Source organism: Pelodiscus sinensis, chromosome 1 (genome assembly GCF_052426305.1).
Source record: "Pelodiscus sinensis isolate ZL-2025 chromosome 1, ASM5242630v1, whole genome shotgun sequence".
In the NCBI taxonomy this organism is placed as follows: Eukaryota; Metazoa; Chordata; order Testudines; family Trionychidae; genus Pelodiscus; species Pelodiscus sinensis.
Window position 1 is genome coordinate 91,657,221 of NC_143052.1, and position 24,126 is coordinate 91,681,346.

Sequence of the window (24,126 nt, forward strand, 5' to 3'; positions counted from 1 at the left end):
TCCTTGAAATGTACATGAGCCCTGGCTGAGTCTCTTGTACATTTCAAAGGAGGAATGCAGAACTCCTTGTGCAGCCTGGGACAGTGGGAAGTCCTGCTGATTCCGGGCCACACGCAGGTGTGCCTGCTTTGAAATGTACAAGAGTCCGCAGCAGGGGCTTTTGTGCATTTCAAAGCCATGGAGCCTGGGGTCTGGAGAAATGCTGCTTGGATCCCAGGGTCAGCTGGGAAGTCCCCAGCTGATCCCAAGTACCACAGCGCTTGGGCGTTCAAAGGGGCAGCTCCGCAAAGCTGAGCCACGGTTTCAAAGTGGCAGTGCCATACAGCTCAGCCCAGCTGTGCAGAACTGCCGCTTTGAAGTACCCTTTCCTCCCCCCCCCTTGCTGCATGTATCTGATCGAGGCAGCAAGGGGGGAGGGAGGAATCGACTAGTTTACTAGTCCTTAACATTCTTAGAGGAAGCAGCGAGGGCCTATTTAGAGGCAGCTCAAAGTGCAGGGAGGGGGTAGCTAGGGGCTACGTGCAGGCAGGGGGAGGGGGTAGCTAGTAACTGGCACAGGCAGAGGGGTAACACAGTTACAGCAAAAGGATTATCAAGTGGCTGGGTTCCAGTAGGGCTCTGCCTATACTGGCTGCTCTCTCCAAAGGCTGTGCCTGCCCCAGAGCCAAATCTTGCCACCCCAGCAGCTCTGAGCAGCCATGTCTCCCTGCACTTGCAGCAGATGAGGGAATGCCACCGCTGCCTGCTCCACGGCACCATGAGCCAAAGGAGCAGCTGTTCTGCACTGCCTGGCTCCAGCTTTCCACCTATAACCTGGCCAGAAGGCAGTGCCTGAGGAGGGCTGACTAAGGGTACGTCTAGACTACATGCCTCTGGCGACAGAGGCATGTAGATTAGGCTACCCGACAGAGTAAAATGAAGCGGCGATTTAAATAATCGCCGCTTCATTTAAATTTACATGGCTGCCGCGTTGAGCCGACAAACAGCTGATCAGCTGTTTGTCGGCTCAGCGCGATAGTCTGGACGCTCCCCTGCCGACATCAAAGGGAGTTGTCGACAACCCAGGTATGCCTCCTCATCAGCTGTTTGTCGGCTCAACGCGGCAGCCATGTAAATTTAAATGAAGCGGCGATTATTTAAATCGCCGCTTCATTTTACTCTGTCGGGTAGCCTAATCTACATGCCTCTGTCGCCAGAGGCATGTAGTCTAGACGTACCCGTAGAGAATGAGGTGGAGGACGGAGCTGCTGCCTCTCTAGATAAGACACTGCAATTTGGGAGAACAACACCCTTGTGCTCCCCTAACTCTGCCCATGAGCTCAGGGCTTCTTCCTACATCAGGGCTTCTGGCCTGCTGCTCCCAGCTACCATTAGGGCAGGGGGAGCTCAGGGATTCAGCTCCAGGGTCGATTTGGGGTACTCAGCTTCAGTCCCACCACTCCTGGCTTTCATCAGATACGGATGAGGGGTTGACACCAGGGCTTGGGGCTTCAGCCCTGTGGAGGAGGCACTAGGGATTGGGACACTGAGTTTTAGCTGTAGAACTCCAGGGTCCCCATGAAAGCTTTCAACAGTCACAGATCACGCCCCCCCCCAGTTGAGAACCAATGCTCTGATAAAGGTGGAAAAGAACTGTATTTAATATATTTGGGCACATTCTGGGATGGTTAAGACAGGAAGTTTTCTAATAAGTGACCTTTTACAAACATCGCTGTGGGCACATCTACACACCTGGGCTTAGCTCAAAATAAGCTATGCAAATTGAACTATGTCAATTGTGCAGCTTATTTCAAAATAGCTTATTTCAAGTTTTGGTGCTGTCTACACAGCACTTATTTCGAACTAGAGCCCTCTTCCTCTGACTTCCATTACTTCTCGTACAATGAGGGTTACAGAAGTTGGAGTAAGAAGTCTTCCAGATTGACAATATTTCGACATTATGTCAAAATAACTGCCAGCTGTGCAGACGCAGACAATGCTATTTCAAAATAACGCTAGTTATTTCGAAATAATGTTGCTGTGTAGACGTAGCTTGTGTAATACAATCTGGTAAGATACAGCAAATATACAACATACAATCTAGGAAATGAAGAGTTGTGAAGATGTTGTTTGTTATCACCACATATGGTTTTTAAAGTGAATTAAATGCAGGTCAATGATGCTGGCTGAGAGCCTTTAGAGACAAGTCCCCTTGTAAAATACCATTATAGTATGAGTACTGCAAGCTTCCCACACGCAACGTCAGTGCTAATGTACTTCCCCTGTAACACTGAATGGCCACATTTAAGGGCAACGAGGAAAGTCAGTCTCTGTGGTCCTACGATTACTTAATTTCTCTTGACACTGACAACAAAGTTTCAATTAGTGGCACTTGTGTTTCCAGTGACATCTGTTCAGTAGTGCCTGGATACAGACCACTAACCCACAAAAGCCATTTAAGAGCTATACACAGTACACTTCCGATAATCTGGCACCTTTAGGACCCAGGGGGTGCCGGATTATCAGATATGCCGGACTATCGGAAGGGGGGGTTATGGTGGAGTGTCTAGGGTGGAGTGGGGGAGGGGAGACACCAACCCAGCAGCATCCCAGCTGCTCTGCCCCAGGCGTCCCCAAGTCAGCCGATGCTGAAACTGACCAGCGGCTGAATTGGGGAAGCCAGGGGCAGAGCAGCTCCACTGTCCAGCTGCCCGGAGCACTTCCAGGTTCCAGATGGTGCCAGACCATTCGATGCCAGACCACTGGAGCTTTACTGTACATGGGTTTTTTTGTCTGTCAGACCAAAATGGGGCCAAATTGCAACCAGAAACTTAGACGTGAAACTCTCCAATTCCCATTCCCAGTGTCATCATGTGCTACTCAATATGGGGTATGGTTGAAAAAAGTGACAGAAAGCACTTCCCAATCTTATGTCATCCAGTCCCTCTAATCTGCGTTGCATCTCATCTTCTTCCCATTACCTTTCAGCTTGGTCACCAGGTATCTAATCTCCTCTATGGGGTAAGCTTCATCCACTCCTGTCAAAGCTACTGCCCCATCTGTGCCTGATCGTGGCCCATCCCATAGCTCTCGGCTTGGATCTCGCCGTGGTACAAAGAGCATGGCCTTGTGGGACGGCAGCGCCTCGCCAGGCAAACTCTGCAGCACCAGGATGCTGTCAGGTTCCTGGAACCCACACAAATATAGGAAATTTGTGTCCTGGTGGAAAGTATATGGGATGTCGTTGCTCATGTAGTAGGTAGGGTTGGATAGCAGAATCACTGTGTGGTCCATCCCACTACACTTTTGTGCCTCTTTCTTGATCAAAGTCATCAGCTTGTGTCGGCGCAAAGCGTATTCCACCTGTGACAATCCTGGTGTTACCTCTCCTATGAATGAAAAAAAATAAATAGATGAAACACTGCTCTGATCTCAGTCATAATCACCTTCTTACCCTACTCAGCACACCTTAAAACTTCATGCTGTCTCACTAATCTCGTACCTCCCTCGTCACTGCTCTCCCCATTCTCTGAGCTCCATGGTACCTCCTGACCTCAGAACTAGGGATGTCAACAAGTAGTTGACTAGACAATTAACCGATATGCCTACGCTCATCAGTTAATCTAGTTAACCACTCACATTCCCCCCGTTTCTGCCTCTGTATCAGAGGCGGAAAGCGTGGGCGGAGGGGAAACATGAGGCAGTGCTGGGGGGAACCAGCTTAAAAGCCAGTTCCCCATGCACAGTGGAGCCAGCTGCACCTGGCCCCATGCTGCTGCCTCTATTAGAGGCAGCAGAGTGGGGGAAGGGAAGCAGGGGAGATTGCTTTGTGGCAGCAGCGCCTGTCCATAGGGGGGCTGAGGTCTGAGCTCCCCGTGGGCAGAGGCTGCTCCACATCGCACGGAGCAGCCTCTGTCCACGGTGAACTTGGTCCCACTGCAAACAGAGGCTGGTCCCCAGCAGCAGTCCCCTGTCCGCGGCCAGCCTGGACTACCACGGCCAGAGGTTGCTTCGCAGTAGCCTCCCCTACTCCTTCCCCACCACGCTCTGTCTGTGGGGAGCTCGGACCCCTCCACAGACAGGGGCTGCTGCCACCCGGCACTGCTACTGCTGATACAGAGATAGCAGCACAGGGTGACAAGCAGCTGGTCCATAAGGGGAGCTGGTTTTTAAACTGGCCCCTCGTGGACCAGCTCCCGCTTGGCACTGCGTGCTGCTGCCTCTGTTACAGCCCCTGGGGACTATGGAATTGTTAACTAACTGCTAAAAATTCATGCAGTTAGTCTACTATTATTTTACTCACTACATAACATCCCTACTCAGCATCCACTTTCCTCTGCTCTCCATTTCATATCTACGACCTCAGATAGTTGTGTCTTCAGTTCATACTGTTCCTACATGGTGTAGGGAAAAAGACTCAGCCTTAGACGAAACCCCAAAAGCATTCTGAGAGCAAACTAAAGCCAGAGAAGGACTACTTTGTGCCTTCCCCACCCAAGCGCTGGAAAGCAAGCTAAACTTTAACCCTGTTTGGAAGTTGTCAACTTTTATGGCACCTGGACATTGAACAGAAGACTATGGTGCTAAGTCTAGTTTTAATTTCATCAGATAAGGCTGTATTTTGAGAGACATTCTGGTGCCATGTCAAGTTATACATATGTTAGTTCTAAAGTGTAAAAGGCCATGTCAGTTTTACAGGAGTCACATGAGATCAGAGAAAGAGAGAGAGAGAGAGAGAGATTGTCCTTGAACATTTAACCAATCAAGGGACTCAATTTAGAAACAAGTCAGGCCTTCCAGGATGATGTCAGAATATTTGACTGAGCAAAGAACCTCTTCCATAATTTCTCCCAGTGATTAATAAGGTGGGCTCTGTTGAACATGAAAAGCTACACTTCCAGTAACTCTAGGGAAACAAGTTCTCTTTCAGGACTTCATATTTCGTCATCCTTCACTAGCAGGTAAAAATTACAAAGAACAAGAGACTCTCACTGAAACCAGAGGGAAGACGTAAGAACAGCCTAAGTATTTTAAGAATACTAGTGACTAATTTAACTATGACAAACTAACATTATGCAAGTTTTAAGGGGTATTTTAGCTGATGTCATCTCTATTTTGATACATATTTCATATTCTAATTTCTAGTTCTTTTTGTATTTACTAGACTATGTAATAATGACTCCATGATTAAAATTGCAACATGTTTTGAAATATAACCTCACTCCTCAGCCTCCTTCAACAACTGCTTTCAAAAAAATTGCACTTTTTATTTTTAGCCAGAGGAGAATTTGGGGGGAAATTATTTTTCTGGGGAAGGGGCTTTGAAAAAATGGGTGTTTAATTCTAAACTTTTTAAAAAAATACAAACATCTCAAAACATGTTCGATCTAAGAAACCTCATATTTATTTTAGCATATAACCCTAGAAGTGGAAACAGATATATTTCTGTTATGCCAGATACTGAATTCACGAGTTATCCACCACGGAATTTTGAAATTCTGAATGCTCCATCTCATTCCAATGGACTTCATACAAAACACTGCAGGTCTGGTGAAGTTTAAGGCTGGTGCAATTTGGAAGTTTCACTGCATTATGCTTATACCAACAGAATTTGTAAATTTGTTTAACCTTAACTATGCTATTTTAGGCTTTCAAAATGACAGCAAATGTTCAATTATTATTTTATATAAATCAATACCCATTTACAAGACTAGGTATTTTACGTTTTTGAATTTGTAACTTTTCAGTAAATTTACTTTTTCCAATACCAGCCTTGATTATGTGGGAACTGTTAACCAATTACAGAATTATTAGCGTTATATATAATTTTTACACTTTTTCACTGATCTCCAGTCTACCTTTCTGATCTCACAATGGTGCAACAACTCCATCTGCTCTCTTGATCCCTACTGTATCCCTCTAATTTAAAAGGACACTACATACCCCTTTGTAGTTGGGGTAAAGGAGGGAAGCGCTCTTTAGATGTGTGCTGTCGTGTTTATTTGAATTCTGCCTTCTAACTTCTCCTGAGCTACATCCTCCTCTTTATATCTCACTTCTTAAAACCTCCCTTTTCTCTTTGAGTCATAGAGTATTGTCTATGAAACATTTTTGTGATTCAGAGTGTGCAAGGGATGCTAAAAAAGAATGAGATTATATTGACAGGATAGCCAACAAAGGAAGCGCCACTTAGGGTAGGTCTACACTACACGCTTCTTTCGAAAGAATCTTTTGAAAAAGCTTCTTTCGAAAGAGATCATCTCTATACATCCACAACTTTTTCGAAAAAGCAAGCCACTTTTTTGAAAGAGAGCACCCAGGCAATCTGGATGAGCTCTTTCGAAAAAGCCCTGTTTGTGGTCAAGAACGCCTTTTTTTGAAAGAGCTCTTTCGAAAAAAGGTGTTCTTCCTTGTAAAATGAGATTTACCACGGTCGAAAAAAACTCTCTGCGTTCTTTTGATTTAATTTTAAAAGAACACGGAGGCAATCTAGAGCAGTGTTTCTCAACCAGTGGTACGAATACCCTTAGGGGTACTTGAGAGAAGTCTGGGGGGTCCATCAACACAACTGAAACTTGAAGAAAACTGAATTTTTGTTTTAAGTTTTACTTTACTTTATTTTTTTTATACTTTTTACACCCCAAAATTCACCGCCCGCCTGCTACAATTAAGTTGTTTAAACAAATGTGTTGCAATGGTAGAAAAAAAATGTGTGTATCTGAAAACTGTAGTACTGAGGGTACTTACCTTTTTTTTTTTTTTTTTTTTTTTAAAGGAGTACTTTATAAAAAGAAGATTGAGAAATACTGGTTTAGACACAGGTGAAGTTTTTTCGAAAAAAGGCCCCCCCCCCCTTTTTTTTTGAAAAAAATCCTGTAGTCTAGTCATAATCTGACTTTACCAGTTAAGATATTGGAACCTAACCTCTCTTTGGAATCGGATGTTTGTTTCAGAACAGAGATTCCAAAAGGAATAAAATTACTGGAATAAAAGTAAATATAAATGATAAGGCCAAGCTACAGTTCCCTTTATATGATGCAGCTAACTAAGGTACTTCCTCACAGAAACATAGGATGGGTGCTACTGGCGAACTACCATGGCTCATGATCCTTAACCTGGTTTGAGAAGATGTGGATGTGTGAAGGAGCTGGGCTGGCCCAGGTACCGGTTTGGAATCTTTCTCTGCTGGGCAGGCTGGATGGAAAATCTCCGAAGGAAACAGGACTTGCATCCTAAAGGAAAAGAAATGTACAGTATGAAGATGAAAGACTTTCCAGGTATCATACAGCACATTTACATACCTACTAAAGATTAGCACTGTTTATCCCACTTTTCTCGCAATGATAACTCTCCTTTACTTAAACTTGTTATTTGCACAGTTGACTACAGGCAGTCCCCGACTTACGCGGATCCGACTTATGTCGGATCCGCACTTACGAACTGGGCTTTTCTCGCCCCGGAGCTCACGGGCGGCGGGTCGCCACCGTGTCCCCCGGAGCGAGAAAAGCTTCTCCCGGTCTCCCTGGTCTGCTGGGGGGGTCCAGCAAAGCCGCTGGACCCCCCCCAGCAGACCAGGGACACCCGAGCAAAGCCACCGCCTGGGTGGCTTTGCTCATTTGCCCGGGAGCAAAGCCGCCCAGGCAGCGGGACCCCTGCCGCCTGGTCGGCTTTGCTCCTGTCCCCCTGGTCTGCTGGGGGGGTCCAGCGGCTTTGCTGAACCCCCACAGCAGACCAGGGGGACAGGAGCAAAGCCACCCAGGCGGCGGGGGTCCCGCCGCCTGGGCGGCTTTGCTCAGGTCTCCCTGGTCTGCTGGGGGGGGAGGGGGCGCAGCTAGTGCGTCCCCCCCCAGCAGACCAGGCTTTTGTTGCAGGACGCCTCGGGTAGAGTAGCTGGGGTGCTGCCGGGTTGGTCCTGTGGGAACCTACCGGGCAGCGCCCCAGCTGTTCTGTCCCAGGCTCCAGATTCAGCAGCTGTTGAAACTGATCAGGCTGATTCCAGGAAGCTGGGGGCAAAGCAACTCTGCCTCCAGCTTCCTGTAGTCAGCCCCTGGTCAGTTTCAGTGGCAGCAGCTAAATCTGGAGCCAGTTCCGACTTACATACAAATTCAACTTAAGAACAAACCTATAGTCCCTATCTTGTACGTAACCCAGGGACTGCCTGTATAGACCCATTAAAATAAAAACTCAAATAATGACGGATTTGCAGGACAAATAAATATAGCAGAATTATAAATAGGGAGTAGGATGACTAAATTATGTAAAGTAAAGGTACGTTGAAATTGACAAACCAGCAACCACATGCTTGAAAGAGCAAAGTTGTGCTGGTTTGTGTGTGATTAATCTCCTCTATCTGTGCATGATGGGCACGCAGGGAAAATGAAATGTTGAATTTTCCTACAAAAAGAAAAAAAATTACACTAGCTCCAGCACTGTTGATCTACCTTCTCCACCCTATCATACGGCCAATATGCTTTGATCATGTCCTCAAAGGCCCACCTTGTGGGTAAAAAGAGTAGCTCAGTTTTTATGGCCTTTGCAATCAATCTTTGTACAACTGCCAACAAAAGGGCCATTGAATGTCACTGTAATATTTGTTATGATACACACATTCATATGGAGGCTGCCTCAGAATCCCATTAGTACTTAGTAAATAACTTAGCTATCAGCCTAAACTGGATTGGAACCAGCCACTCATTCAGAAGTAAAAGTCTCCGTAATATATTCCCAATCACAGAAGGCAGTCACACTGCAAAACAGGCAACAACAGTAAGACCTAGCAGTGTGCAGAGAGGTTGGGGAATTGCATAGGAAGAGAAACATGAACATAACTTTTATATAATTGAATATCCCTCATCTATTTATCCTCAAAACAACTTTCTAGATTTGGACTTTTAATTATTTTTGCAAGTCTGCACTGCTGATAATTACTGGGTGCCTGGCTATAAGACTGCTAAATGACAGTAGGGTCTTAACTAAATAAGAGAGCTGTCCATCATAGCCACTTCCTGCACCTAGCAATTAGAACCTTTGACCTTATTTCTCCTTTACATCACTCAAGCTAGATCTACACTCAAGCTAGATCTACACTAAGAATTAGGTCTAGAATGTAAGGCATTTTATGTTGACCTAATTACATCAATGTATATACCATAACCTTGCTCCTACTGATGTAAGTGTACTGTTATGCAGACATAACTATATCCATGAGAGGTGCAGGGCTTAGGTCAGTGCAGTTAGCACTATGCAGACACTTCAGATGAGAGATATTAGATAACATGTAACTGAATAGTTGTGTAACCACATCAAATCTTAGTGGTTACTCGACTATCCAATAGTCCCTAGGGATGGACCCAGCAGGCAGTGCACTCTTGGCCCCACTCCTGGGGAGTCCCCTGCCTCTCCGTGCTGTTGCCTCTCCATCAGAGGCAACAGTGCAGGATGGAAAGCGGGAGCCAGTCTGAGAGGGGAGCTGGTTTTAAAACTGTCTGATAGAGGGGCAGCAGCAGCCCCTGTCCTTGGAAGTCTGAGCCCAGGTCCGCTGCTGACAGAGGCTGCTCCATGGCAGCCTCCTCTGTATTCCCCCACCACCCTACGCTGCTGCCTCATGGCTTTTCAGCTGGCTCCCCCTGAAAACTGGCTTCTGCCTCTCCCTCCTCCTCCACTGCCTCTATGGAAGGCAGCAAGGGGGGAGGCAGGTAGCTCCACAGAGCTGGCATGCATGGAGAGCCAGCTTAAAAGCCACCCCTCCCCCCCCATGCTGCCGCCTATAATAGAGAGGCAGCAATATATGGGGGTGGGGGGGCAGTCAGTTCCACAGGAGCTGATACATGCAACAGCCAGCTTGAAAGCCAGCTCCCTGCGTGTACCGGCTCCCATCTGTCCCCACCCCCGTGTCGCGTAGCTGCCTACACTTTGACAACCCTACTGCAGATTACTTACACTGACTGTGGGCTGTCATTCTGGTCAATTGTATGACTCCATGGAGCAGTCAAATTGACAAGAAAGCTGTGCTGTCACCCTGTTAGAGACCAGCTATCTCCAGACACTCCACTCCCAGACAGGTTGCACCCACCCCGCTTCCAACTCCCTTCCTGGCTCCTACTCAGAGACTTCCTGCAGAGAGCCTGAGTGCCATCTGGACTCCGGTTGCAGTCAAAATCCTGGAAGTGGTGAGCCGAGCACCTGAGGGGATGTGGAGAGCAGATGCCCCTCTGCCGTAAAGGAAGCATTTTTGGTGGGGATACACACCACTGACAGAAGGGTAGTGTGGACACGATCCATTGCAGTAATGACTGGTGGTTGTTAGTTGACATCACACAGGTGGATGTAAGTTTCTAGTGTAGACTTGCCCTCAAGCAGTGCACCATTACAAGGTCCTTTTATGTTGTTCAGAGCATTATAAATGAACCTTAGAATATGGCCTAGTCCACGCCTAAAATATAAGTTCACAAAACTACAGCACTCAGGGCCTGAAAAATCCACATCCAGCACCATACCTATGTTCACCTAATTGCATCCGAGTTTACCTAATTGAGTCTGTAGATGTAGCTGAAGAATGCTTCCATCAACCTAACTACCACTTCTGGGAAGAGTGTATGTGTGTGTCCATAAAGCAATGGATTAACCCCTTCTCTCACTGTAGATTGTCTACCATACTCCTCATAACATAGACCTGGTCTATGTCTACATTACAGACTAAGGGTGGCTCTAGACCCGCGGTCACCAACCAGTAGATCGTGATCTACTGGTAGATCTCAGGGGCTCCAAGAGTAGCTCTTGAGCCCTCTCTGAACTGCGCACCTGCGCAGTACATTTACATTAGATTTCCTCATGTAATGTAGGCGCGGCTTCAAAGAAGGGGCGGAGCAGTAGATCTTCACATGTTCTGAGACTTAAAAAGCGATCTCGGGTGTAAAAAGGATGGAGACCACTGCTCTAGACTACATCCCTATTTCGATAAAGGGATGTAAATTAGGCATGTTGATATTGCAAATGAAGCCAGAATTTGAATTTCCCATGCTTCATTTGCATAATGGCGGCCACCGCTTTTTTCGAAATGGGGCTTTTTGGGGGGGGGGGAAACTACACACACCCTGTCAGTTTAGATGGGGATCTTTTGAAAATAAACCCTTTTTCGAAAGATCCTGTAAACCTCATTTTTGAGGAGTACAATATCTTTTGAACAAGGGTTTTATTTTCGAAAATCCCTTTTTCGTAATTTGTTGTTTATTCATACTTATGATTGACATGGCAATGCCAATACAGTTTAGATCAAGCCTCAGCATAGATCTTTCTTTCATCAACTTATCCCTGTCTACACCTGGGGTTAGGTCTGACTGCAATAACTTTTCAGACTTAATTTTTCAAGTATAGACCAGGCTTGAGCCTCAGATAGAACCACACAGTAGGATGCATGAGAAATAGATCAAGTGAACTAAAAGGGAGCCTTTACTAGTGGTCACTCATTTTAAAGGTCCAGTGTCATCAGTAATGACGTAGGATAAAAATAACACAAGTGCTCTGTTTTTAAATTAGAAGGATTTTGTTCAGTAATTTGAGCTAAGATCTGGGAGTCCAAGCTTCTGAGTGATATTCACAGCTATGTCTTGGATTCATTGTGTAAGCAATGACAAGTAGTTTGATCTCCTTGTCTCACCATCCACATGGAAAACAAATATAATGCATACATTAGGGATGTAAGAGTGTAGCCATTTCAATGAGTAACCAGAAAGTATGCTTATCGGTTACCCAAACAGCTACACATGGCTCACGGTCTGGCTCCCAGGAAGCTGCCTGCCATCCCACGCTGCTGCTTACAATATAGAGGCAGCAGCACAGGACAACAGGTAGGAGCCGATATGTGTGGGGAGCAGGCTTAAAATCTGGCTCCTCGTGCAAATCGGCTCCTGCTCTAGGTGTAACTGTGTAACCACTGAAATTGTCAGCAGTTACATGGTTATCGAATTATACAAATTTTAACGTCGCTATTATACATCTCATGGAGACTTGTGGGACTTAAATTAAAATATACCATCAGATTAATTTTGGCCCAAGAATCTAGGTTTAATACAATAACTTTAGAGGGCATAGAATTCATAGAAAGAACGTATGCATGTTAATTAACAGAAAAGCTTTTGATTTCTTAATTGATCTTATTTCTTCATTCTTTGCAAACCAAATACAGCTTACAAAGATAGCTTCCATTACAAAGATAGCTTCCCCAATTATCACCTCTAATATCATTAGCTCAGACATTTCCTCCCCCCCCCCCCATCTCCCTTCTGTTCTGAAATTTCCTTTTCATTGTCCTTTCCATATGTGTTCATTTTTTTTTGGTTGTATCCTTTGGTATATATGGTCGTGCCAATTTTCTTCCACAATTTGATCTGAGGAAGTGAGTCTGGCCCACGAAAGCTCATCACCTAATAAATCATGTTGTTAGTCTTTAAAGTGCTACATAGTCCTGTTTTTTGTTTCAGCTAGACCAGACTAATACGGCTACATATCTATTACAAATACAGCTTCATAGTGAAAGTGTGAGAACCAGGAAGCAAAGCTTGTCTCTTTTCATTCTCCAAGCTAATTACAATTGTCCAGATCCTCAAAGGTATCTATGGGAGTTTGGCTCCTAAACACTTCTGAGAATCTGGACCTAAATGTACATAAAGTATAAAGGGTGGACACAAAAATTGACTTTTAAAATCTTTTAGTTTTATTAATTTAAGGTTCTTTGCCCTGCCAGCAGCCTTTTATTGCTTGCTTGTTTAGTGTTTTAACACCTTTTATGCATGTGCTGTATAAGGCCCTGATCCTTCAAAGAGCTCTTACAGGATTGAGGCCTACAATTTCAGTATAATTATTAAAAAAACTGCAGAGTGGGATTTCTAAATACTGACATTGATTTTAACCTTTTAAAATGAGCAATAAAACATTTCTAAAAAGCATTCATGGAATACTTTGTTTTGCATTGCAGAGCACACCCTAGCTTTACAAACCTTGGAATTTTCAGCTTCGAAAGCAGAAGCGCTGTCCATGTATTCTTTGTAACATCAAATGTATCAATAAAGATAAAAAGCAAATATTTGACTCACGTGTCAAAAAAAGGGAATTAACACGAGCATTAATGGCATCTTGAACATGTGTGTCAGTACACCTCCCGATAATTCTTTCTACATAACATCACAAATACACAGGATCACTGCCTCAAAAACCTTACAGGTAAATTGCAGCTAGATTCCTCCACAAGGGTCTATTTTACACTTTTCGTGACAATCAAAGGAGTTGAACTGGATGATGAAAGAAGCAGAGGAGGTGCCAAACACTCGCTGGGCCCTTGCACGCATGGAGACAAAGAGGTGGCGGCTGCAGAAAGACACAGGCCCTATATCGAGGAGGGGGGCACCGCGCCGCAGAGCGGGCCAGGCCCCCGGGAGAGGTTTGCCATTAACAGGAACTGGAGTCTCTGACCTGAAATGATGCACAAGCCCTTCGCAGCCGGGATAAGCCTCTGAGCTGGGAGCCCTGGCATGGCTGCGCCCCGCGCAGACACCACGCTACTGCCGGGTGCCGTGGTCCTTAGGGAAACCAGCGCCCCGCGCCCCTGCAGCTGCCATCCGCGGCCGCGCTGCCAGCCACCTGCAGGCTCCCCGCCCCCGCTCGCACATTGCGGGGGCCTTCCGAGCAGACGGCCCTGACTAACTACGTCATCCGCAAGTGCCTCTTGCCCCGCGTGCTCCCAGCCTTAGCTGTCCGCGCCAATCGCCGCAGCTCTGCAAAGGGAGGCGCCTCAGCCGAACACTGCCCGGCCACAGCCAAGCAGGGGCTGGAGTGACTAAAGGACGCGAGTGATGACGTAACGGAGGGCGGGGGGGGGCGCGTAACGGACAGTCACGCATCCCCTTCTAGAAGGTTCCGGTAGCCGCGCAGTGGCGGGGCCGAGGGGTTGCGGACCCTGGAGGCGGAGCCGGGAGGCCCCGGCCAGGCCTTGCGCGCGGAGTAGCGCAGCGTCGGCAGGGGGCGGGAGCCCGGAGGCGGAGCTGCGCGGGACTCGGGGGCGAGGGCTGGGAAGTTGCGGCGCGGCCGGCCATGGATCCGCGCAAGGTGAGCGAGCTGCGGGCCTTCGTCAAGCTCTGCAAGCAGAACCCGGGCGTGCTGCACAGCGAGGAGCTGCACTTCCTGCGCGAGTGGCTGGAGAGGTGAGTCCGCGCCGCGTGCCTGGGGCGGGGTGCGGAGCTGTGTCGGTGGGGCGGGGCGCGGCGCGGCCCTGGCTGTGTCCGCGCCTCCGGCGGTAGCTAGTATCGGGCGCTTCGTAGCCCGGCGTGCGGCCCCGAGCAGAGGAGGCAGCGCCAGGCTCGGGGCGCTCAGTTCAGGGCCTGAACCCGGCGGTGGAATGACCCGCGTAGCTGCAGCAGTTGCCCCTGTTCCTCATCTGCCCGCGGTGCTACTTCAGAGCGACTTCGGAAAGTAACTCGCAGCGAGGGGCATCCGCCATAGATCACATGCTAAAATGCCTTCAAACCACCACCTGCTGCTGGAACTTTACTTGCCCCCCTCCCCCCCCAAACCAGGCCAGCCTCAGGAAGCCCAAGTGATAAGACTTTCCAGTCCTCAGGAGTGTCTTGTGGTGGCCAGGGCTGGATTAAATCTTTGGGCAGGGCTATTAGATTTTTGCTTTTTGGGTCCAGAGTGGGGCCAAAAAATGAGGGGTTCAGATTTATGGGAGGGGGTTGTAGGTTGAGAGCCAGAGGGGTCAAGGGCTCCAAGAAAGTATGTAGGTTCTGAGGTGAGACTGGGGATGAGGCATTTAGGGTGCAGGGCAAGGCCTCAGGCTGGGGCCTAGGAGTTTGGAGTGGGGGAACAGGCTCAGGACAGGAGGTTGCAGGGGACTGGGTGAGGGATAGAGTGCTGGAGCAGGCTCAGGTCTGGGTTGGGTTGCAGAGCCTGTTTGGGAATTAGAGTGTGAAAGAGGGCTCAGGCCTGGGGCAGGGGATAGGAGAGTGGGGGCACTTACCTTTGGCAGCTCCTGATGGGGTATGGATGTACAAGGTGTATCCATAAGCATCAGCTTATCTGTTTCTGTTATGGTTATACACTGGCTTCCCCAGGAGCCAGCAGTCACCCCTCGCTGCAGGCTCTGCAGTATAAAGTTGTACTCTAGACTAGAGCCTGCAACAAATCAGCTCCCAGTGTGTACTTGCTACCAGCCCCACACCCAGGGAGCAGGCTATCACCCTGCTTATAAACGGGTTCCTGACATTCACCTACTCCAAGCTAGTGGCCCCACTCCTGGAGAGCTGGCTGTGTTGCATTTTATTGCAGTCTGCAGCACATGTAACGGCTAGGATTTTTAACAGTTACATTTTTAACTAATTTTTTTTAACATTCCTAGTTTGGGGTGGTCGGGACAGATGGCTAGCCTGAAGGTACTGCCTCCTGCAGCTCTGGTTGACTGCAATCCCTGGCCAATGGGCAGCATGAGATAGAGCTTCTAGAGGTGTGGGGGAGAGGCAGCATGCCAATCCACCTCCTCCCAGCCTGCCAGTAAGGGCTGGCCAGGAACACGGGGTATTAGGGGCTGCAGCCCTTTTCTTAATCCCACCCTGGTGGTAGTTTACAATACAAAGTACCTACAGTATCTCTTGTGAGATGTAAATTTATTTCTCTGCAGCCATTAATCCAGGTTGCACATAGTTAGGCACTTGCAGTATGTGCGCACTGTTACTGGAAATAACACTGATCTTAGCAGGTGCTTCTCACAGTAAAAATACCAGTACTGATTATTTGGAAACAGAAGACAAGAAATGTAAGGAAAGCCTAGTGTCCATGGATTGCATCCATTTAGTTCCAATAGTTCATTCTTCCCCAGAAAAACTTGGACACAAAGAAATGGATCCTTCCTGATATTTTCATCAGAAAGGAGGAGGAAAGAATTCTTGACAAAATGAAAAATTTAAAGCTTTTCACAGAGTTCCCCTATTTGGATGTCTCAAATGGGAGAGAAGAATTGAAAAAAATGAAGTCCCTGCCAATGTCACAAGACAAAAACTTACAGGCCTCGGGTACATGCAGTTCCTAAAACTACAGGTTGAACCTCTCTACTCGGGCACTCAGTGGTCCAGCAACAGCTGTGGTCAGGCATGATTTTAGTTAGCTGGATGTCCACTGATCATGGGTGTGGCTAAGTTTTCCATGGTCCAATAAAGTTTGTTTACAGCCGCCAATCCTGGCTCTCAATGTTCTGTGCTATTGTTCAGCTCCAATTTACTCCTAAATGTCTTCCAGTAAGCAGTGGAAGTGTTGGTAATGCTGTTAGGCAATATTGACCTCCCATAGTTCGGCAGTGGTTAGGTCCCAGGAGTGCTTGTCTAGAGAGGTTCAACCTGTATTATTTTTCCCATCTGATGATTTCAGGTTGAATGTGCCTTTCAACTGCATGTGTGAGAGAGAAGAGGAATCTTTTGAGTTGAATATCAAATCCCTATTTATGTATTGAGAGTGTGTTGAAGTGTTGGTAGTTGTACAGCTTTTCTATCAATTCAGGTATCATACATTTTACCTGTATTTTAGGGTCCAGAACTTTGAGTCACAAGGACTAGAAATAAATTCCATAAACCATCAATAATATGATATATTGAATTTATTTCAGGTTGAGATGGTTTGAAGCATCAGATCTTAAAACTCATCCTTCTGAACAGCTTTGATTTAGCACTTGTTTAGAGGTATTAGTTACAGATGTCTGAATAATACAAGTTTCTGTCCCAGTATTTGTTGTCACCTTTGAGTTAATCAATTCAAAACCTAGGGTATGTCTAGATTGCAAGCTTCTTTCGAAAGAGAGCATCCACACCTCAAAGCCGGATCACAAAAGCTATCTGCTTTTTCGGAAGAGGGCATCCAGACTGCATGGACGCTCTCTTGGGGCACCTGTGCTTTTTTTCGCTTGCCTCTTCTTTCGAAAAATGTCCCTGTTCTGCCTTCACACATGCCTTTTTTTGAAAGAGCTCTTTCAAAAAAGGTGTTCTTCCTTGTAATTTCAGGTTTACCAATGTTGAAAAACCCCCTGCATTCTTTCGATTTAATTTTGAAAGGACGCGATTGCAGTGTGGACGCAGGTTAAGTTTTTTCGAAAAAAGGGCAGTTTAAAAAAAAATGTGGTCATTCTCCCCCCCTTCCTCTTAGCTATATGTTGAGTAAATGAACTAGTCTTTGAAAATGTTTCTAACACTTTCCCTTTACTCATTAAGCTTTATAGAGGCATTATGAAAAGCAGTAGATGGATGCATATGGATCTTAATTTTTGATAGGGTCTGTGTTGGCACTGTAATGATTAAATATTCAAGCTACTTACAACGCAAGTAATGGCTTTCTTTCATGATTTGTGCAGAAGAGCAAGGGTCCCTGTGGGCTGTCGGAACATGTAGTGTAGCCTAAGCTAGTCATTAGTGTTGCTCACTTTTGCTGAACGCTGGCTGTTGGGGAATTCTGGTGAAATCTCTCTGGGTTGGCTTAAAGAAATGCTTAGAAGAAAAATTGCACCTGCGATATGAAAGCCTGATAAGGGCAAAAGGTTAGAAGGTATAGTTGCCATGTCCATCACATAAAATAAGCAAAGCAATTGCACTAAGGGTATATGCTGTACTGTATTTTAGTTATAGACTACTAGGGGGTGGTGCCCCCTGCTCAGTATGCTCACCAACCCCCTTCTCTGGGGGTAGGCAGCCCTGGCTCTTCCTCTCCCTCCCCACCTGGCTGCTGGAGATGGCCATGCTGAGGCAAAGCAGCCTTGGCCTGCCCTAGCTCTCTCCCTCCGGTTTCTGGGGGGTTGGGCTGGGCCGAGGCCATGGTAGGCCTAGCGCTCTCCCTCTAGCTGCAAGGGGGGAGGACTCATGGCTCCCCTCACCATAAGCCAGGAAACCTCATGGCTCTGGCCCTCCTGTGAGTGGGGAGGTCTAATGGATTGCAGCTCCCCCTTCCCTCGCTGCTCCAGCCTTGGCTGTCCCCCACGCCTCGTGAAGGGGAAGGTCTCGTGCCTCCCCCGGTTGCTCCAGCCCTGGCCTCCTCTCCCCAGCTGCGCCAAGCCCCGCGGTCCCCCTCTCCCCAGCACGCTTGGCCCAGGGCCTACATGGCAGATGCCAGAGTTTTAAATTGAGGTTCTCTGGGCAGGGGGGAGGGAGACGTGGTGGTGGCTGTGGGCTTCTTACTACTGGTTGCGCTTAGATCAGTGTTTCTCAAGCTAGCGGTTGTAACCCCAGCAGTGATTGTGGGAAGGATTTGGAGGGGTCACAACCAAGGCCAGTATTAGAGGGTAGGAATGAGTAGTTGCCTGGGTCCCCACATAAGAAGACCCTGCAAAGCTAATTTACATGTTCCAGCCCTGCCCTGGGCTAAGTTCTATGCCTTGAATTTAAGGAAGGGAGCTGCAATTAGGCATGTAAAATGCTATGTTAACTGCTTAGCTGGGATGCTGTGGATGGGGGCACTGCTCTGGCTGGGCTAGTGCTCCCAGCTGGTGATGTGCCAAGCCCAGGTCAGGGGAGCTGTTCCAGCCCAGCTGGTGCTGCCAGTTAACCAGTTACCAGCAAATGTCACCTGGTACAGGTGATGCTTAGTGGTTAACCAGTAAGCGTTTTAGCTGCAATTTTTTTCAGGAGAAGGAGGTTAAGTCCAAAGGGCTTGTCAGCACGAAAAGGTTGAGAAACACTGGGTTTGGTCATTCAAACTAGGACTGTTAGATATTGGGGAATTGAATAGTCATGTAACCACATGAAACCTTTGTGGTTACACAACTATTCAATCGTCCCTGGGGACTGGGCTGGCAGCCAGTGCATTCCTGGCCCCATTCCTGGGGAGCCCTTTGGAATCCCACACTACTGCCTCTGATGCAGAGGCAGCAGAGTGGGGTGGCCCCCTCTGTGGGGAGGGTCCGAGCTCCCCGTGGACAGCGGTTGCTCTGCATCCTGTGAAGCATCCTCTGTCTGCGGGGCACTCAGCATCCCATGTACAGTGGCTGCTGCCAGGAAGCAGCCTCTGCATGTGGCAGGCCCAGGCTCTCCGTGGACAGAAGCTGTGGATAGGGATGTTAAATTTTGATTAATCAGCTAATTGAGTACTCAATGGAATTTCCATCAACTACTCGATTAGTTGATAAGGAGGGCACTCCCTATCCTGCTGCCTCTCTCCCTTTGAAATGTACAGGAGCCACCCGTGGCTCTTGCATATTTCAAAGGGAGAGACGCATCTGGTACAGAAGCAGTCCCCACTGGCGCAGGTTCCCCTCAGTGCCTCTTCCTTGGAAATGTACAATAGCTGCAGGCAGCTCTTGTACATTTCATAGGGAGTGGGGCAGCAGTCAGGACTAGGGGTAGCAGGACTGTTTCATTCCCCGCTCATGTCATTTCCCCATTGCCCTCCGCCTCCCCTGCCCACTGTGAAGATGGTGCTCTGGGGAACTGGCTTTTAACTCAGCTCCCCGCAGCACCAGCTTGTGCTCCACCCCCATTGCTGCCTCTCTCTGCTAGAGGCAGCAGTGGGGGGGGGGGAGGGCGGGAAGCAACTAGTCGAGTTCCTACTCTACCCAATAAGCATGCTTATCAGGTAGTCGTCGACTAGTCACTTACATCCCTAGCTGTGGAGCAGTTTCTGGCTGTGACGAGCCTGGGCCCGTTGTAGCAGAGACTGCTGCTTCATGCCAGCCTCCTCTCCCCCTCCTCCCCACTTCTGCCTCTGACAGAGGCAGTGGCAGGGCAGGGGAGCAGGCAGCACCGTGAAGCTGGGGGGGACCCAGTTTTTAAGCTGACTCTCACCAGCTCCTGCTCCCCCCTCCCACTGCCTCTGATACAGAGGCAGCAAGAGGGGGCAATGTGTATAGTCGACAAGATTAACTGATAAGCCTAGGCTTATCAGTTAATTGTATAGTCGACTTGTACGCTGACATCCTTAATTCAAACAGTAATTCTCCTTCCCTGCTGCTCATCCAAAGTAGAGAGAGTCAGAGTAAATACTACTAATTTACTAGTGTTAAAGTAACACTTGAGTATTCTAACACACAGGCAAATTAAACACTAGATAGATTTTAGAGTATTTTGTGTTTGGCAGACTCAGTATATCCATTGTATAGTTAGTTTGCCTTTTATTTGTGTGAACATTTTACATAAGATTTTTTTTGAGGTTTTTATAAACAGGAAAACATGAATGGGTATAGTACATCATTTTCAAATGCCTAATTTTTCATTATGTGGTTCCTTCCATTAGAAAGTCTGTGTTCTTAGTGAATAGAAATTGCTACAGATTGAATCTCTATGGTCTGGCACCCTCAGGACCTGACCACTGCTGAACCAGAGAATTTGTCAAACCATGGGATGTCAGTGTTGTCTAGCAGCATTACCAACACTTCCATTGCTTACTGGGTTCTTAGAAGGCATTTGGGATAAATTAGAGCTAAATAACAGCACAGAAAACTGAAAGCCAGAGGGACTGATGGGGGGGGGGGACGGGGACGACTTTATGGGACCACGGGAAACTTGGCCACACCCATGATCAGTGGGCATCCAGCTAACTACAACTGTGCCAGACTACAGAGATTCAACCTATAGTGTTTTTTTTTTTAAATGCTGCATTTTCTAAAGATTGAAAAATATTTTTAAAAATTTGTATCCCATTTTCTCCATAGCATTTCTGTTGGTCTCAAGAACCACAACTAATTTATGCTTTAAAAAAGGCAGCATTTCTTTTACGATAGAGTGCTTAAAATGCAGGGTACAACCGAATCAGTACTATTTCTGCATTAAGCCAGATTAAAGAAAAAGATCAGTGTGTATCCGTTTTTTACTGTTTGGTGCTTTCTCTTTGACAAATGTTAATTGGTGGGATGGTTCCATTTTAGCTTTTCTTGAACAGTACTTTCTAAGTCTTTTTAACCAAAACTCTGCTGAAAAGGCTGCACTTCAATAACTTTATTCCCCCTCTCCCCCCTTTTTTTTCATTTTTCAAGCATGGGAGGTACTATACCACCTGCTCCGGATAATGCCTCTGCAGAGACAGTGAAGGTGAGATATGGGATGCTTATAAAAGAATGGGACAAGTGGGTTTGTTTTAAATTTCCAAAGAAGGTGATTGGAGCATCAAGGAATCTTGTATATTTGATGCTAGCTTGTGGCAATTTCAGAGTGCTAGCTGCAGTACAAACAAACAAGAAGATGGTCCCTGTCTCAAAAAGTATAATCTAAGTATAAGAGAAGAGGCAACAGATTGGGTACAATCAGAAATGTAAAGACGCAATGACAAATGTTGACAGCTGAGAGTTGGGGGAAGTCAGTGGAGGGACTTTAAAAGGGGTAGTCTAAGCAACAGACTAAGGCCTTGTCTACAGTAGGAGTTTACACCAAATTTAGCTGCATATGGTCGATTTTTCTAAACAGTGAATCCATGCTACCAAGCTTGGTCCCGTTGACCTTAAGGGCCGCTGAAGTTGGTGTTGGGTACTCCTACTTTTTGCAAGGAGTATTGCAATTCCAGCGTTACTTGATGAATTTACTGCAGTGTAGATGCACCGTTGATGAAAGTCAAGGTTATTCACCTCCGGGAGACATTCCACAGTGTTCCACTGTGGACAGAATTTGCACCTCTACTGCTCTTCAGGTGAACAGGTAAAAGCCCCAGGAAAATTTGAGTTTCATTTCCTGTGTGGCCTGTGTTGGAAGCACACATGGCCATGACTTCAAGTCCCATAAGCTTCAGTTCCCAGGGGCACAAAAGATGGCCAGCATTGAGTGTGCAGGAGATCTTGATCTTCAGTGAGGCATGGGAAGAGGAATCCATTCTTTCTGAACTCCAAACCAGCAAAAGAAACGTTGACATTTACGTGAAGATCACAAACTGCCTCATGATAAAAGGGTATTCCAGAGATGCCCAGCAGTGCAGAGTTAAAATAAATGAGCTGAGGCAGTCCTCCCACAAAATAAAGGAGGTGAATGGATGATCTGGTACATCACAGCAAACATACAGTTTTCATGAACAATTGCATGCAATTCGTCGGGGGAACCCAACCAGTTTCCCAAGCCTGATCATGGAGTCCTGCAAAGACGCTCCTGGCAGCTAAGTGGAGGAGGTGGCAAGTGGCCAGCTGGCAATCGGCAGGAGCGAAGAACTTTTTATAATGTTAGTCAGTCCTCTCCTTCCAGAATGACTCCCAGCCATGCACTGATCCCGGAGAGGACATTTCTGGTGAGTTCACAATTTTTTTTCCAGGGTACGGGGTGGGAAGGAAGGACTCAAGGACAGCCTCACACTCAACCTTCATGGCCTTGGGAGGCAAAAGGCTGTTCTTTTTGCATTTCTGAGCCCCTTCCTCCCTTTGGGTTCCCACCATGGACTTCATCTCTTTCCCTGCTATCTTCCATATATAAAAATGCATCATCTGTGAACAACAGTCTTTTCATTGCTTGTATTGCAGCAGTGGGGTGGGGATTACAGGCAAGCACACTGAATGTAGGGGAACCTTGTTGAGAGCAATGTGCATGTGTCTCAAAACTGGCCATTGATAAAACGTTCTTTCAAAGCCTCTCTGGTTGCACTGCCCTGTGCTGTGCTCTCCTTATTGCCAAGGGCTGTGTCTAGACTGGCATGATTTTGCATAAATACTTTTAACAGAAAAGTTTTCCAGTTAAAAGTATTTGCACAAGAGAGCATCTTTGCTGGCATGTGCCTTTGTGCAAAAGATTTGCTTTTGCGCAAAAGCATCCGTGCCGGTGTAGATGCTGTCTTGCGCAAGAAAACTCCGATGACCGTTTTAGCCATCAGGCTTTCTTGCGCAAGAAATTAACATTCCTGTCTACACTGGCCCTCTTGCGCAAGTATTCTTGGGCAAGAGGGCTTATGCCTGAGCAGGAGCATCAAAGTATTTGTGCAAGAAGCACTGATTTTGTACATTACAAAGTCAGTGTTCTTGTGCAAATTCTCACGGCCAGTGTAGACACGCGGCAAGTTTTTGCGCAAAAGCGTCCGTTTTTGCGCAAAATCTTGCCAGTCTAGATGCACCCCTAGTGTCTGGCTGCTCATAGTCTCTAGCTAGGTGCTCTGCATCAGTCCATTACCCTGCCAAATAATTTTTCCCCTTGCTCTCGCAAAGATTATGAAGCATATAGCAGGCTGCCACCACAAGGGGAATGCTGTGTTCACTTAGGTCCAGTCTAGTCAGGAGACTCCTAACCCTTCCCTTTAAATACCCAAAAGAACATTTCACCACCATTCTGCACTAGCTCAGCATGTAGTTGAACTGCTCCTTACTGCAATCCAGGCTGCCTGTGTACGGCTTCCTGAACCATGGGAATAAGGGGTAGGATGGGTTGCTAAGGATCACTATTGTCATTTCTGCTTCTGATTTTCTGGTCTGAGAAGAATATAACGTAAGAACGGCCATGCTTGGTCAGACCAAAGGTCCGTCTAGCTTAGTATTCTGTCTGCCAACAGTGTCCAATACCAGATGCCCCAGGGAGAGGGATCACAACAGGTAATTCTCACATGATCCCTTCTCTGGAAGTAGGTGACAGGGAAACAGAGGCTGGGGATACCATTCCTACCCATCTTGGCTAATAGCCATCGATGGACCTAACCTCCATGAATCTCGCTAGCTCTTTTTTGAACCCTGTTAAAGTTCTAGCCTGCACCACATCCTCTGGCGAGGAGTTCCACAGGTTGACTGTGCACTGAGTGAAGAAAAACTTCCTTTTGTTTGTTTTAAACCTGCTGCCTATTCATTTCATTTGGTGACCCCTAGTTCTTATATTGTGGGAATAAGTACATAATTTATTCACTTTTTCCACACCAATCATGATTTATAGACTTCTATCATATCTCCCTTATTCTCCTCTTTTCTAAGATGAGAAGTCCTAGTCTTTTTAATATCTCTTCATATGGGACCTGTTCCAAACCCCTAATCATTTTTGTTTCCCTTTTCAGAACCTTTTCCAATGTTAATATATCTTTTTTGAGATGAGGTGACCACATCTGTACTCTATATTCAAGATGTGGGTGTACCATGTTTTTATATAGAGGCAATACGATATTTTCTTATTCTCTATCCCTTTTTTAATGACCTAACATTCTGTTTGCTTTTTTGACTGCCGCTGCACACTGAGTGGATGAAAGTTC

The 24,126-nt window shown here is 46.8% G+C and overlaps 2 protein-coding genes and 1 long non-coding RNA gene across 5 annotated transcripts in view; 2 read left to right on the forward strand and 1 right to left on the reverse strand.

The window, feature by feature from the left end:
• Nucleotides 1-13,699, reverse strand: part of XPNPEP3 (X-prolyl aminopeptidase 3) — a 30,617-nt gene extending 16,918 nt beyond the window's left edge. For 2 of the 3 annotated variants that reach the window (XM_075936351.2, XM_006123949.4), the window contains exons 1-3: nucleotides 13,447-13,699; nucleotides 7,095-7,211; nucleotides 2,961-3,368 (exon numbers count right to left, since the gene is read on the reverse strand). In XM_075936351.2, the coding sequence (XP_075792466.1) occupies nucleotides 2,961-3,368; nucleotides 7,095-7,211; nucleotides 13,447-13,507 (586 nt within the window). In that variant the 5' untranslated portion in view covers nucleotides 13,508-13,699. Of the gene's footprint in view, nucleotides 1-2,960; nucleotides 3,369-7,074; nucleotides 7,212-12,974; nucleotides 13,114-13,446 lie in introns of those variants that run through there. The other variant, XM_006123951.5, reaches the window with a different exon arrangement.
• On the forward strand, nucleotides 4,856-13,059 carry LOC142830573 (uncharacterized). The gene is made up of 3 exons (XR_012905942.1): nucleotides 4,856-4,989; nucleotides 7,044-7,256; nucleotides 12,953-13,059. It is a non-coding gene; the product is annotated as an uncharacterized LOC142830573 (long non-coding RNA).
• Nucleotides 13,700-13,914: 215 nt separating the features above from the next.
• The window catches only part of ST13 (ST13 Hsp70 interacting protein), a 43,506-nt gene continuing 33,294 nt past the window's right edge, over nucleotides 13,915-24,126 (forward strand). The window contains exons 1-2 of the mRNA XM_075936355.2: nucleotides 13,915-14,174; nucleotides 20,969-21,023. Coding sequence (XP_075792470.2) covers nucleotides 14,065-14,174; nucleotides 20,969-21,023 — 165 coding nt within the window. The 5' untranslated portion in view covers nucleotides 13,915-14,064. The remainder of the gene's footprint in view (nucleotides 14,175-20,968; nucleotides 21,024-24,126) is intronic.